The sequence below is a fragment of the Botrytis deweyae genome, assembly GCF_014898535.1.
Source record: "Botrytis deweyae strain B1 chromosome Unknown BDEW_023, whole genome shotgun sequence".
NCBI classification, from domain to species: domain Eukaryota; kingdom Fungi; phylum Ascomycota; class Leotiomycetes; order Helotiales; family Sclerotiniaceae; genus Botrytis; species Botrytis deweyae.
The window spans coordinates 176485-191819 of NW_024066230.1; the positions used below are offsets into that span (position 1 = coordinate 176485).

The 15335-nt window shown below is 44.2% G+C and overlaps 5 protein-coding genes across 5 annotated transcripts; 1 reads left to right on the forward strand and 4 right to left on the reverse strand.

Annotated features, from left to right (window-relative positions):
- Positions 1-148: 148 nt before the first annotated feature.
- Positions 149-1613, reverse strand: EAE98_008612 (uncharacterized protein; the record flags this gene model as incomplete). Its single annotated transcript, XM_038956235.1, has 3 exons — positions 149-1282; positions 1350-1378; positions 1433-1613. The coding sequence occupies 3 exons, from the start codon at positions 1611-1613 to the stop codon at positions 149-151; spliced, it is 1344 nt and encodes a 447-aa protein (XP_038807316.1).
- A 449-nt stretch (positions 1614-2062) lies between these two features.
- Positions 2063-4855, reverse strand: EAE98_008613 (uncharacterized protein). Its single transcript, XM_038956236.1, has 5 exons — positions 4429-4855; positions 3621-4373; positions 3478-3576; positions 2854-3288; positions 2063-2802 (listed from the first exon to the last, which is right to left on the reverse strand). The coding sequence occupies exons 1-5, from the start codon at positions 4669-4671 to the stop codon at positions 2203-2205; spliced, it is 2130 nt and encodes a 709-aa protein (XP_038807317.1). The 5' UTR covers positions 4672-4855; the 3' UTR covers positions 2063-2202.
- A 2399-nt stretch (positions 4856-7254) lies between these two features.
- EAE98_008614 (uncharacterized protein) lies at positions 7255-8046 on the forward strand (the record flags this gene model as incomplete). The annotated part of the gene is made up of 1 exon (XM_038956237.1): positions 7255-8046. One exon carries the CDS (start codon positions 7255-7257, stop codon positions 8044-8046), a length of 792 nt encoding a protein of 263 aa, XP_038807318.1.
- A 1056-nt stretch (positions 8047-9102) lies between these two features.
- EAE98_008615 (uncharacterized protein) lies at positions 9103-10992 on the reverse strand (the record flags this gene model as incomplete). The annotated part of the gene is made up of 7 exons (XM_038956238.1): positions 9103-9429; positions 9543-9777; positions 10051-10129; positions 10200-10310; positions 10372-10517; positions 10681-10813; positions 10902-10992. 7 exons carry the CDS (start codon positions 10990-10992, stop codon positions 9103-9105), a joined length of 1122 nt encoding a protein of 373 aa, XP_038807319.1.
- Positions 10993-11049: 57 nt separating this feature from the next.
- EAE98_008616 (uncharacterized protein) lies at positions 11050-13152 on the reverse strand (the record flags this gene model as incomplete). The annotated part of the gene is made up of 2 exons (XM_038956239.1): positions 11050-12517; positions 12572-13152. The coding sequence occupies 2 exons, from the start codon at positions 13150-13152 to the stop codon at positions 11461-11463; spliced, it is 1638 nt and encodes a 545-aa protein (XP_038807320.1). The 3' UTR covers positions 11050-11460.
- Positions 13153-15335: the final 2183 nt, after the last annotated feature.

The window sequence follows — 15335 nt, forward strand, 5'->3', positions numbered from 1 at the left end:
CACCCCATTTTCCCACCTTTCCCTTTCGTTTTCATTGGACGTTCATTTTATACGATGCAGTTGCATTGTATTTTCTCCCTTCCGTTTCATACACGTTATACGTCATCCCATTTTAGCCCTTCTCTACTGTTTTAATGCATTAAATGATTTACTTGATGATTCTGGTAACCAATCCAGTGGCGACGGTTCTTCCTCCCTCACGGATGTTGAAACGCTGACCAACGTCCAAAGCGCAAGGCTTCTCAATCTCACATTGCATCTCGACATTGTCACCTGGCATGACCATCTTGGAATCGGCGTCTTCAGTTCCGTCAGGGAAGTGGAGAGCAGCGGCTTCATCAGCAGTTCTGATGAAGATTTGTGGGCGGTAGTTTTGGTGGAAACCGGTGTGGCGTCCTCCTTCTTCCTTGGTGAGAACGTACATGGAGACGAGGAATTTGGTGTGGGCCTTGGTGTGTCCTGGAGCGGAAATGACCATTCCACGTCGGACATCTTCACGCTTGATACCACGGAGCAAAAGACCGGAGTTGTCTCCTGCACGGGATTCGTCGCAGGACTTCTTGAAAGTCTCGATATCGGTGACCTTAGTCTTGATGACTTGGTCTCCCTTGCCAACAATCTCGACTTCGGAATCCTTCTTGAGGACACCACGCTCGACACGACCAGAGGCAACAGTTCCACGACCTGGGATGGAGAAAACATCCTCAACAGACATGAGGAAAGGCTTGTCGAGGTCACGTTGTGGGGTTGGGATCCAAGTATCAACTGCGTTCATCAACTCATCGATCTTCTCGGTTCCAATTTCTGGTCTGCGGCCCTCGAGTGCGCAAAGGGCGGATCCAAGAATGATAGGTGTCTCTTCTCCTTCGAATCCGTATGTGCTAAGGAGATCACGCATCTCCATCTCGACCAACTCCAACATCTCAGGGTCCTCAAGAGCATCGACCTTGTTGACGAAAACGACAATCTTTTGAACACCGACTTGACGGGCAAGCAAAAGATGCTCACGGGTTTGAGGCATTTGTCCGTCAGAAGCAGCAACGACAATAACAGCACCGTCCATGTTGGCAGCTCCAGTAATCATGTTCTTGATGTAATCTGCGTGACCGGGACAGTCGACGTGGGAGTAGTGGCGGGCTTCAGTGGCATATTCGATATGGGCAGTCGAGATGGTGATACCACGCTTTCGCTCTTCGGGAGCCTTGTCAATGGCACCGTATTCGAGGAAATTGGCCATTCCCTTCTCTGCTTGTCTCTTGGTAATAGCGGCAGTCAATGTAGTCTATACAATCATGATCCAATTAGCATTTATTTGCCTCTGCGGGGCTTTCGAGATTGATATGATGTACCTTTCCGTGATCGACGTGACCAATTGTACCTGTAGAAAATTAGCAAACGCCCAGTGGCATATATATAGAGGCAGAAACCATACCAATATTAACATGCGGCTTCGAGCGCTCGAAAGCGGTAGCATATGAGCGAGCAGCATTGATCACAGCAGCTCCATTTTGTCTTCTCAAAGCATGCTGCAAAGGACTGACAGCATTACCCTGACGCAGCGCAGATCGTGCTGTCTGGAAGAAAGGAGTAATTGATCTCGCAAACGCCGGCATTTTGAATGTGAGATTTAGAGGAAAGAAAGAAAAAAGAGTGTTTTGGATGGGATTTACAGACACTGGTGCCACTGACAATATTTTGGTTCCATCTCGAAATATTTTTTGGGCCATCTAGGTCGCCGTAGTTGAGTATGAAGTTGGTCTGTGCGAGGTTCCAAAATGACTTCAGGACTACGAAGTACAAACATGTTTGAACACAGCTACCTACGTCGTATTTAGAAGTTGGTTCTAATTTGAATAATATATACAATGGACTTCTTTCTTCTTTCCTACCTTCTTCCTTCCTATTTGCTTGATGATGACAACCCTCAACGACCTCACTCTTTGAATACACACGTGACATTACATCAGGTTTCCACCAATTAAGAGATTCGGATTAGTGGTTGCAGATCCACTCCGCACATAGCTTTTCAATATCTGAATTGTTATTGAGATCGGAAAGACACCGAGAGTTCAAGTGTTCAAAAGTTATCCAGGCAGCTCTATAAAACAAAACGAAGAACGAGCCGTTCTTCAATCAGCATCTATATGCCTCTCTCACCGAACTCCTAACTCCCGCTATGCTAATATATCAATACATGCTAAATCACAAGGCAATGTCAAATCTTCTAAACTCCCTCGCACCCCAAAGATCAATTTGGGCAAAAGCGTCCCGGATACCACCCCATGCATCTAATCGCTCCAATTCTGCTGCCTCAACCTCGTTTGCTACACGAGCACTTGGTTGATATTCGTGCCATGGCCATTCATCAGCGGGACACTTTTCCCACTCCCCGTCAAGCAAATCTGATCCATTCCCTCTGAGTCTAGGAGCACCGGGGACTTTTCCCTCTCGAAAATACGCCCTGACTTTCTCAATGGTACATCTGGATTTCACAGCTATAGTGCAATGTCCTTCGGATTCTTGTTCAAAGAACCCCGCGTCCACGAACTTTGTGGCCATCTTTACTCCTGCGAATAATGGTGTAACGGGGTCTGCGCTGTTGCTAATATAAAGCAGTGGAAATGCAGTCTTGATTGGCTTCTGCCTGTGTGCTGGATGGTCATCCCATCGCATGGGGGGATCAATACTTTGGATATCATATCCAGAACATTGTATCATGAGCGACATCCATGCATCCGCAAATACTGATTGGGCTTCCATGTCTTCGAACATGCTCTCAATCTCAGAGTACGTGTGGTTGAGCTATAAAACAAGTTAGAACTTCAAAAGTAATTCGTGCAGTGATATGCTTACTGGGTACTTCTTGTCACTGCAAAGAATGACTCGTTGCGCATCATTGAAATAACTCCACTTTGGGAGGGAATGGTTACAAACGAGCCCGAGATCGTACGACGGAGGTGTTGGAATAAACTCAAACCAATCTTCGCCGTTGCGTTCCAGGGCATCAAGCAATTCAGCGGCAGCTCGGAATCCGTACAGGGGAGCGTAGAGCATCAGGAAAATTTGATATTTGACGTCTGAATAGGTCACGAGAAAGGGTGTTAAGACGTCCTTTGAAATAACAGATATCGGGTTCTCTTTCAGTCTCTCCATAAAAGACTCGAACCTTTCCTCGATATCTGTTACTTTGTCGTTCTCCCTGTAGAATTGACACGCAGATTTCGCCTCGTGGCAGTATTTGAAAAAAGATGACCACACCTTGTCTGCATCTCGTTGACTCTCGAGCCACTGCAAAATCGAGGAGTCAGCATCGCTTATCACGGAATAACTTTTGAAGCAAAATGAGAAAAAGCGAAGTATAAAATTTATATCGGGATCCCAAAAAGTACACGTTATAGAACATAAAAATGAAATTTGAGATCAGGGATTAGGATCAGGTAGTAAAAGAAAAAGATTGTTGTGACCGGTTGAACTTACAATAGGAGCAACATAATGATCAGCATCAACAACACCATCCAGGACAAGTCGGCCTACTCTATCCGGGAACATTGCTGCGAAGGTAGATCCAAGAAGTGTCTAGAGAATTCAGCAATTATCACGAGATGGTTGAAGATACATACCCCGTAGCTGAAACCCCAATACACTAATTTACCCTTCGTTTTTCGACTTGCATCTTCGGGCTCATTTTCTGGCTCTCTTTCATTAGGAAGATCAATATCGGTAATATCAGAGTATGGCGATTCTTGTTTTATACTCGAGGTCCAATCATCCCACGCATCTATGATACTAATCATATCTCTTGCAACACTTGGTGTTCCCGCATGTCGGAAAATACTGCTTTGTCCACTCAGAGAATCTTTCTCCGCGCACAATTTTGCCATAGCCTTTGCACGTGCGTTAAGATGTCGCAATGCTGTTGAACTCGCATTAGCCAGACCTATTGCTTGGCCCGCGACGTTGAAGAGTAGCCTGTGGTAATCTCCTCGTGTCTGATCATCTCCCACTCCATCATATGTCCCTCCATACGAGAAACAATCGGCTCGTGGTGTCGTTGCTCCAATACCTCGAGGATCAAATCCAATCACATCTTGATCGCCACCAACAATGTTTTGAATCAATGATCCGGCTCCTAAACCAAACAATGTACCAGAACCTCCGGGGCCACCTGGATTCAAGAGTAACGGTGATTCAGAGAATTGATCTCCATTATGATTCCCAGGTATTAGAATTAACGCAATATGTACTTTAGGATTATCATCCGATTCATTAAGAGGTCGATGATAGTCCATAGGAACTGTGAGTCTTGCACATTTGAACCTCGATCCAGGTTCGTCAAAGCATGGGTACCATTTAAGTTTTTCACTCGGTATTATCTGTAAACATGTCAGACAACTGAGGGTCCATAAACCTGGAGAGAAAATTCTAAACCTCATCAAATTCATAGTACTTGTTCCCATGGTTATCAGGTATTGGTTCCCCAGACTCAACTAAATCTGATATGACGAACCACGTCCACCAGACAAACAAAATGGTAGCAATAATGAGACCTGGCCATTTCGGGGAACCTTTAATAACCTTTACGTTCTCAACTCGTCTGATGGTTTTAGGAAGAAGACTTCTTCTCTCCTCCACCTTGGCATCATCAACATCGAAATCTTGAAGCGTCTTCATTGTAGAGTCCTATAAACTAGCTGGTTCATCGAAACGAGAACTCGCTAAGAAATCAAACATCAGTGAAAGTCTGTGTCGTATCTGTAGATTTTGAAACGCAATAACTTCAAGAAAAGGCGTAAGAATGAACAAGACTGCTTGAAATGGAAGTAAAAGGGAAGTGTATGTCTAAAGCGGTACAGTTTCAAGCAGGCGGGGGCTCGGGGTAAGCGCATAGGTCTCATGAGGAATTACAAAGATCGAGCACGTAATAGATCGGATGAGTTGTGTCCAATCATAATCCTGGTGATGTTTCGTTTGTGTCCATCAGCTGGCGCGTTTGATCTCCCTCCCTACAGGTAACAGAAGGTGGGGGCTGAATGGTACGTGCGCCGCAATTTCCACCAGGATCAGGTGATCCAAAGGTTGTGGAGGAAGGCGCTGAGTACCACAAGCGTTTATATATGCTAGAACATTATTGACGACTTAACAAGCTTGGGTCATGTTCGCAACGAAATGCTCTGAAAATAACAAGACTCGAATCACCAGACTCACCAGTTTGAATAGCAAATAGAAAGAGCAAACTATAATTGGTGGCCCAAGAATATAGGAAAAGCCAATTTTGCCGAAGGATTGGGTTTTCGGCTGGAACGAAAGTAACGTTGACAATGAACTGGAATCTCATTTACAGGAAAGCAAGAAGCTCCTTCATATGCATACCTAGGCTGTAAACTCCAGCATTCCGGTTGCAGGCGTCGTTCTCAGTATGCGCATACCGCGCGAGCACGAACGGCAATGTCTCCCTCCAGATACATACCGACTTCAAGGCACATGGATTTGGGGGATTTTGAAAGGCAGCGATACATCTGCATCGAAAAAGCTGAGAGCGACACGGCGTCCCTTAACTGCAACCGACGAACAATTTTCCGTTGCCAAACTAATCGTGTAGCGAGCTTCTATATAGCAAAGTTCTCTCTACAATGACACGCATAAACGAACGAAATATAGCGCTTGTCGAATCGCACTGTGTGATACCATTTATATGGATAACAAAGCCACACAAATATACAAACTGACGGCTCGAAGCTTGATAGTATACAAATAGATGACGGTTATATGGCACTGTTGCTCTGTATTGCACTTCCAGCAAATGACGGAGCTTCTGCTTCCCGCCTTTAATGTGCATAAGGTCACCAGGCCAGTATCAAACCATTTGTTGTACCACCTTTACAATACAGACCCTTCCTTCGGAATATCTATCAACCACGGACGTGGGAATTCGCGTAATCAAGATAGGTGTGGAACACTCAGAATGTCCGCAACCTTTTGGTGACTTTGGTCTCGTGATACCCAAAATTTCGTCGTTGCCAGCCTGAAGCATTCATCCGAGCTCTATGCTCTTGTTTGAGAGACTCAGACCCACTCCATATCATCGCTATCATACTGCAAAGTATAGAGTTGTGGCACCATATGCGGACTTGCATGGACTTTTAGAACTGCAATCTCTCGCATTTGTAACACGAGAACGAACCTGAATCTACATCTCACACGCGTGTCACCCTTTCCAATCCCCCGAATAGCACTGGCATCATATGATATCAAGTCTACTATGTGCAAACGTAGATCTGTGTTTGTTTTCATGCAGTTGCAATGCAGTTTGCTAGAGATTGAAGGGTACCCGAGAAACCTTGTTACGCCTGTACTTCCACGCACATCCGATATGGCACAACAGCAATAGAAGCAATCGCAAATTTGTTTTCCATCAGAAGAATGTTCGGCACGCCAGATATCGTCATTTCATGTCGGTGAGATCCATGTCCTTCAGGGCTAGCGCTAATCTACCTTGAAACTAGTCATAGCTTAGCGGATATCTATCCCTATCTTCATTCCCTCCACACTTCTTGTAATATAAAACTTCATCTGTCAAGATGTATCATCACTGTGCAAGTTTTATAATTTGTGATTGCGAGTCGTGCATATGAAAGACTTACCATGTGACCTTTTGCGCTTCGTTGTTCTGCTTGGTTACAATCGTAACCAATTCACTAACAAGCTAGGAGGGTGAATTCCAGGGGCATTGTCCAACTCAGTCGGTTGCATATTGATGGATGTCCCTATTTTGATGCATTTTCTATACTGCTACAGGTGAATTGTTTCCCCAATGGGAGCACCCGAAATGCATGAAAGACCTTGGACACCACGTTCCATGTCTGTGTCTCAATGCTTGATGAGCTCTTCATTTATCATGGTATGGCAGCTTGAAGTGAAAAACGTTGTTTCTACCGGTGTTCTACCCTTCTGATCTTACCACTCTAGTCTAGGGGTTTTGAAGTTCCCGATATCCCCTTTGAAAGAGGTACAATCAAGTGACAGCGGGTGCCGCACGAGGAAGTTGCGAAGCCTTGTTATTCTACTGTACACACAAGGAAGGCACGAGGTCTCGACATTTTCAAATACGGTTCGTTGAGTCTACAGTTTACATTACAATCAATCAAGAACAAATGCACATAAAAACAGACCCAAGTGCTCATCCTTCAACATCCTAAGTTGCTAGCAAAACCAACACCCAACACCTAGAAATAATCAGCGAACATTATCACTCAAATGTCTCCTTCGGCTATCATCGACGAGTCCAACTTCCTTCCAACTGTTGTTGACGGGGCCAAGGCTGCTCCTCCTAGCCCATGTCCACTGGCACCAGGAAAGGGAGAATTTCCTTCTGTCGAGTACTACGATCATCTTGCTAGAACCTATGAGGGTGCTTTTTCCCACGACATCGGTCTCCGAGAATTCATTGAGAGAACGCTTCTGGAACTACCCAACAATGCAAAAGTTCTCGATGTTGGCTGTGGAACTGGCAAGCCTGTCTCATACACGATGGCAGCCCATGGTCATGATGTTCATGGTCTCGACCTATCCGGCGCCATGGTCGATCTATCCATGAAATGCGTTCCCACGGGCTCATTCACGCAGGCGCACATGTTGGATTATACCCCCCAATTCCAGAACAATACTCCTGACTTTGACGTCATCTTTACCATCTTCTCGCTCTTCTGCTTGTCTCGCGAAGAGATGACGACAATGGCCTCAAAGATGTTCAGTTGGTTGAAACCAAACGGACTCTTGTGTATCGGCACCATCTGCGCCGAAGACTTCAAAACAACACCTTCGATGTATGATGCGGATAGACAGTGCGCCACGAATGTTGGAATGATGTTCATGGGATCAAAGTGTTCTTCCATGACGGCATTCACAAAGCAGGGTTGGAAAAGCGTGATTGAGGCCGCTGGTTTTGAGATAATCCACACGAAGAGTGATTTATTTACGCCACGGCCAAGTGCAGATATTGCTTCCGATGATGAGATGCATTATTATATCATGGCAAGGAAGATGTAAGACGGTTGGTCTTCTTAGGGTGAGTCTAGAGTGTATCAATTGAGCTTGCGCATCCACACTTATCTCTCATCCTCCATTTTGCAGTGATATTTCCACCAAAAACTGCATGCATGCACCGATCTATGTTGTGTCAATCTAAAAATACGGAAGTCCTCAAATCCTGCCAATTTATCCTCCCCCCGTCATTCACCGCCCAACATTCACTCTCAAAATTTCCACTCATTTCCCCTCATAAAACAAGTGGGTCCACCACCTACCTCATCGTCGCTCAATCTCCAACCACCCCCGCCCCTCAAAAAGAAAACCCCCCCCCCAAAAACCTAAGATCACCACCACCCAAAAAAACAGCAAAATGATGGGGTGGCCAGTCCCACCATCCCAGCTTCTCACGCGCGTGAGGCTGTGGCCAATACCCTGTTTAGCGCATTCAAGCCAGTCACTTCGACGACCTCCGAGCCACCAGAAGCCATCTCTATGCTAACTCCGCTAAACGAATACATATTGGTTGAAGATAATGCTGGGTATTGGGATATATGTATGGATAGCAAATGTGAGGAGGAGATATGATATGAATGTGATACTAGGAGATTCATCGCGCCTATCGTCTTGATTGTCATCTTACTAAAGATTTCTGCAAGCTCGATTCTCCCGCCCATCGGCTGAAGGCATTACAATTAAATATAGGATGCAGCATGTGCTAATTCAAATGATGTCTTTGAAACCCTATAACAATAAGCGCATCACAAGGAACGATAGAACATGCGTATAAAATCAGAAATATTTGAAGTTGGGCTGTGTAGGTGTGGTGCAACGAGTATCTCAAAGTAGGAAAAATTGACTCTTAGTACCTAGTAAAAGCAGACCTTGATCTCATCCGTACAATAGAAGCAAACGTCAACCAGACAATCATTGTTATAATAGTTATGCCAGGAAAAGATCCAAACTAAGTTTGCTGAATTGCGCAAAATGTCTCGAATTTCCACTTTCCCCATACCATTCCTCACTCCCATAGCCATAACCATTCCTGCAACCGGTTTATCGCTGTTATCTCAACATCTAGCATCTTCCCCAAGTCCAATTTCCAATCTCCCACCCTTGACTACCCTTCTTTTCAAGACAATCCTCTCCAAACCCAAAATTAGGTTGGTCATGATACTCATTCTCCACCACGAACAACTTAATTTCCACACCACCCGTTTCCGTTCCTACTTTCTGCAAGTTGTCCGCGAAGGCTTTCACATCGTCGACAAAGACTTCGTCTTCACCAGCTACGATTAAAATTGATGACACGGCGGTGGGAAGACGTGACCACCATGATGAGGAAGCGTAGAGTGGTTCAATGTAGTTATCTGATGGAGCAGAAGCCTGATAATCGCTTGACCACTTTGGATTGATGAGTTTAGGTTAGCCGAGTAATGACGGAATTAATTGAACAGTGAGGTTGAGGTTTGGTTAAAGAAATATGAAGGAAGTGCAATTGGAGAACGGAGACTTACAATTCTGATAGCGGAGGGATGAATTAGATCTTTATATTCATTCCTCTCGTAGGATTTAGAGCTGGTGGCAAATGTAATCCAAGGTGCTAAGAGCACAGCTCCATCCAGTGGTTCTGAGAGGTGAACTCGAGGAATGCTTTCATTTGGATGACCATGCATGATGTGAGACAGCAGAGCGAGAACGAGATTTGCGCCTGCGGAGTCGCCGGCTAGGATTATAGAGGATGGAGCGTAGCTGGAAGAATAAAGATATGACAGTTAGTCTTGGGAGCTTGTGATAATGTGACTTGAGCTTTTCCAATAATCTGGACTACAATTCATTTAAGATTCTAGCTTTAAGATTCTGAAAATACTATCATCGATATATAGATTCATCATTTCAAATCAATTTGATAATCAAAACGATTTCAATGCTTAAAAGGGATTGAAGATTCCTAAAGCTTTGGTTTTTGGGATGCAATCCGGACTATTGGACACCCACTTTCAGAAAATTAAAAGATAAACTTACTTCAAAGTTTGAACGACATGATTCAGCAACGCGGCAGCTTGTTCCAATTGCCGAGGATAGACCCTACTCGGGGAAAGATCTATATGCATTTATCAGTATTCACATATCAATACTCAAATTACATGTAGATGTAAGGTAAAATAGCATACCATAAGATAGGAACAATACTGCCAAACTCTTTCCCTCTTTCTCTGCACCATCCACAAGCCTAAACATATATTCGACGGCGTCGGGGCTTGCAGGAAGTGCAAACCCACCCCCTAATAGACACAAACAGTTCAGACCTTGTACGCGATACAATGAGAGGAACTTTGGACGAACCATGGAAATTAAGAATTACTTTCTTCGCTCCTTTTTTGCCTATCCAGTGCGCCTGCGTTCCATCCTCCAAAGTCTCGCTCAAGGGCTCTACACCCCGCTGCTTGCAAACGGTTTGGTATGCATGATCGGTGTTTGGATTGACATATCTTATTAATTAGCATTTGATGCCAAGCTTCTACCCTCACTATTCATCATGGCAACTCGATAGCGAATTGGAATAAAGGCCATTGAAGAACTAAACACAAGATGTTCCAGTGAACACCTCAAGCAAGTCCGCAATTTCCCCAGCCAGTTTCAAAGACAACTTACAAAATTTGCCTAGGACTCATTCTCCTACACATAGTCCTCACAGCTGTAAGAAGGACATATCTCTTATAACTTCCCCTCTTCGCATTTTTTGTACGCCATATACCGGTCAGAAGACTAAAGAATGTGTTTCCTACTATTTCGGGTTTCTCTGGTTAGTCCGAGTTTGCAATGGTTTGGTACATAAGAAAGGAAGCATTGGAGAAAATGAAGGGGTTGCATACAGATACTCGTGTATGCTAGCACAACATCCAGTTTCTCGGCAATAGATAAAGTATCGGCCAATTTTTTCTGCGAAATAGTCGAGGAGGACATTTTGAGATAAACTTTGTTGAGTTTTTGAGAGACAAAATTAATGAGTTGAGAAGAAACGAAACAAGATTTGTTCAAGAAAGACCAGCGATGAGCTAAACAACTCTTCAGCTGAACCCCCCCGCATCGATGTGCAACATCACCAGGATCGATCCTACTGCATACAGCTAGTTGCATGAGCTGCAGCTGGCATCCGAGCGGAATGACGGCTGCAATGTAACCTCCAATAGTCATTGAACAATAAGAGTAGGATAAACAATAAAACAAGGTTGAACAATGAGAATAGGAATAGGATAGATAACGCGAATAAATTGAATGACGCACAAAGGCTAGCATAGGAAACAACATGTCCAGTATACAAAAACCTTCCGCTAAACCATCCGTACGTTGATTTTCTGGCGGGCCGTAAAACATTGTCTTTTCGTGTGTATAAAAAAAATTCATATTTGGGTATCATTGCTCTCTTTGAATTCAATTCAGCTTTTTCATGCCCCTCTTTCGCTTTCCACCAACTTCCCTTCCTTCCTCAATTTCTAACATAGCTTCACGTTTCTTCTCTCCTACCAACTTCAGCGATTCTCTGATTACTCTCGTTTCCAGGTTTACGCCATCCTCGGCCCAAGCTTCCATCTGTCTTCCTACTCTGCTCTCAATGGCCTGTATCAACTGTACATCCCTTTGGCCTACGAATGAAACAGCTTCTCCTTTCCTTCCAGCTCTGGCTGTACGTCCAACTCGGTGAATATAATCATCTGGATCTCTAGGGATATCGTAATTGATTACTAGACCCACCTCTGGAATATCAAGACCACGAGCAGCTACATCAGTCGCAACTAGAATTCTGGCCGCAGAGGCACGGAATCGACCCAAATTATCAATTCTTTGTCTTTGTGGAAGTTTAGAATGGAGGGCCGTAACTCGATGATCTAGAAGTCGCAATAAGTGGGTGAGGTAATCGGCAGTAGCGGTTCGATTGCAAAAGATAACGATGGATTTTGGTAAGTTTTTTTCAGTAAGTAGGAACATGTGCAGATAGTGCTCTCTATGTGTTACCGGTACCTGCAGATGCATTTGATTGAGGGAAGGTGGAATCGCCAGAGCCTGTGTATCCACTTCGCAAACAAAAACCGGAAGTTTTCCTGGTGTGCGAGGCATATCCTTCAAAGCTCGCACTTCTGGAGTGACTGTAGCCGTGAACAATAAAGTTTGTCGTTTGGCGGGAGGTGGAAGGATAGATAGACATTCTTCAACATCTGGTAGCATACTTCCTGCGCTACCGGATGCAAGTAATCGATCCGCTTCATCAAGAACCACCATGCGCACCCTACGTAAAGCACCAATCGTGTCTTCGCCCGAGGTTCGAATATGATCTGCCAATCTACCAGGGGTTGCGATAACAATATGTGGTCGTTGAGCAAGGGCCGTTGCCTGGGGCCGCATGTCCGAGCCTCCCGTTATCAGGACAGCCTTGAGAGATTGAGGAGATGAGATCGCTTTGAATTGCTCGTAAATTTGTAATGCCAATTCTCTGAGAAAGTGATGTCAGCCAGATGATACCATATTCAACACGGCAAGGTCTTACCTCGTGGGAGTAAGCACTAAAGCAAAGATCCCGAAAGGATCTTCAGCCCATTTTTGTAGGATTGGAACAGCGAATGCCACTGTTTTTCCAGAACCTGTGCGACTACCTCCTATACAGTCTCTTCCCTTTAATATTTCTGGTATGCAGCCCTTTTGAATTCCTGTAGGCCGCTTGATAGCCATAGATCCCAGCGATCCCACCAACCATGGCTTCACATCCAAGGCCGCAAAAGTGGTTTGCGCATCTGTAGGAGCCAATATTGCGCCATTGCTAACATTTTTGGCATCGAGAGAATTCTTTTGCGATTTAGCCTTCACCCGCGAAGGAACAGATGTGGTAGCAATCAAGGGGGTATCTTTTTGCGTTGGCTCCTGGGATGTTTTTCGCCGTTTCCGCGAAGCTTGACTGTCTAAAGAATCTGAATCTGAATCTGAACCCGCACCGGATTGCGAAATGTCATCCTGTTCATCTTGTTCGTCATCGGATGAGGAATTGTGATTTGATCGTGGGGATAATCCGGGCGCTTCAATTGAAACTTGATCAACGGTCTTGGATCCTTGTATGGATTTTTTGGAAGGCATCTTTGGGAGGTCCACGTCGTTTTTGGTGATTTGAAAAAATTCGAGGAAATTATTTTTTTCCCTTATTCCATGGCTCGCTCACTACCATTTGCTGACTGTACTATGGTACATACCTGCCAAATTCGCGCGCGCTAAAAAGCTTGGCGGGGTTCATCGCCTTTCTCAAAGTTTCTGGATTGAGACAAGTAGTTCAGCCAATAGGATCATCTGGATTCATATTTACATGGGCAGATAAGTTCATGGTCTTGTTCTACGAATTACCAATCGTCTAATAAGAGTACAAGCATCAATAATCTCAATTCTGCATAGAAATGGAAATAGAATCACTCATGCAAGATTCTCTATAAAAATAGCTCGGTTATCCTTTTCATTCTTGAAGAATTGATCTTGTGAGTGATCAGAGAAACAAAGAAAGCGATACTTTCTTTAGTTACAATTAGATTGATGTTGACTTCCATCTCTTGAGCCAGCTATGATTTTCTCATACGAAGTGGTGTATCTCGTGCCAGACAAGGAGATATGGGGAAGGGGAATTCCAGGAACCGGCAGTTTGGGCGGCTTACTACATACGGTTCAACTACTCCGTAAACAGAACATTGACAGCCTATGAATTGGTTTAAATGACTTACTTGGCTCAGAAAAATCCAAAAAGTCAACATGTACAGCTATTCAATTACTAGATATCCATTATCTGATCACATTGAATAATGAGAAGCGAGATAGCAATGTAGAATTACGAAGTATGTACTCCTTTTGATGAATATACGAAGCGACTTGCAGAGCTTCTTCATTGCATATGTCCGGTACCGAAAATACTCATGATGTTAATCTAATATGCAAATATCGTAGATACATGAGAGTGCTTCTGAAAATCGGTGCTCTCTGTATGACTGCATTTCTCTGACCACCATCATCTTACCTCTCCTCATTCATACCTTTATTACTGCACTTTATTCTTACGCCCCCCATGATCTATACCAGTGATTGGGTTGCACGGAGTATACCGAGTAGAATTCAGCTACGAAAGAGGGATTGTTACGAAGAGAAAAATATATATGGCTGAACCCTAATTGTCCAATTCGCTATGAAACACCGATGCACTCGAAGGTAAGCAAGCACCTCTAATTGATTGATGAAGGCAGACGACGATGTCAGCAACGACGACAGCTTTTCGAGCATCATCCACCGAATATCCGACTTGCCTTTTTATGCGTTTCGGGAAGAGTAGCCAAATGCAGCTGTCTCCATAGCAGCAATCTACAATTAGTTTGGCGCTGTGCTGGATGTATATATATATGCTACCCAAGCGAACAAGGTTGAACTAATTTACATAGGATAGCCGTTGAGCCGTTAAGAGACAAGACTCAAAAGTCCCTGGAACTGGAGTAGATCCGTAGCTCATGCTATTTTGATCGATAGCCAATCCCCGGGATGCTGTAAAAAGAATTCATGTTACGTTCTGTCCTAACTCGTTAGATTGTGCAGTAGTACTGATGAAGCGACGAGGTAAGGAGTGAAAAACAAACAGGCATTGAGTAGTATAGATTGGTAACAATGATTTGCAAAAGAAAAGAAGAGATCTTTTTTAAATAGAAACATTCAGGGCGGTTGGTTGGGTTGGTTAGTTGAAGGAATGTTTGGTAGTTTCTTGGATCTCCATTGCACTCTCTCTACCTCTTGAGCCTCTCTACTCTGTACTCATAGATTCTATTCCCATGCCTACCTTGGTAAATCCAATCGGTCTCATCCGGTCACAATAATTCTTTCAATCCTCATCGCTCTCGTCCGTTGTTGTTGTTGTTGTTTGTTTGTTTGTTCCTTTTCAGCTACCATTTATGACAATGCTCATGATAATATTTTATTAATCTACTCCATATATAATCTTCGAGCTTCTCTCCCTGTCTCCTTCGCTCCCTCCCTCCTTGCTCGCTCACCCCCCTCTCACCCCCCTCTCTCTCTCTCCAAAAAGATCCAACTATCTTCTGTCTTTTACATGGATTAAATATAAACTCTTGTCGTACGCGCATCGACCCCAATATTGTATTCCCTTGCAGCTTTTTAACGTGTATGCGGGCACGGCGGGCCTTTCCATCCAATCCCATTTCGATTCAAGGGAATCAAATCTTCCCTTTAAAACATTCTTTTACCACCTGCACCATTGCCATTTCTTCTTCCACCATCAA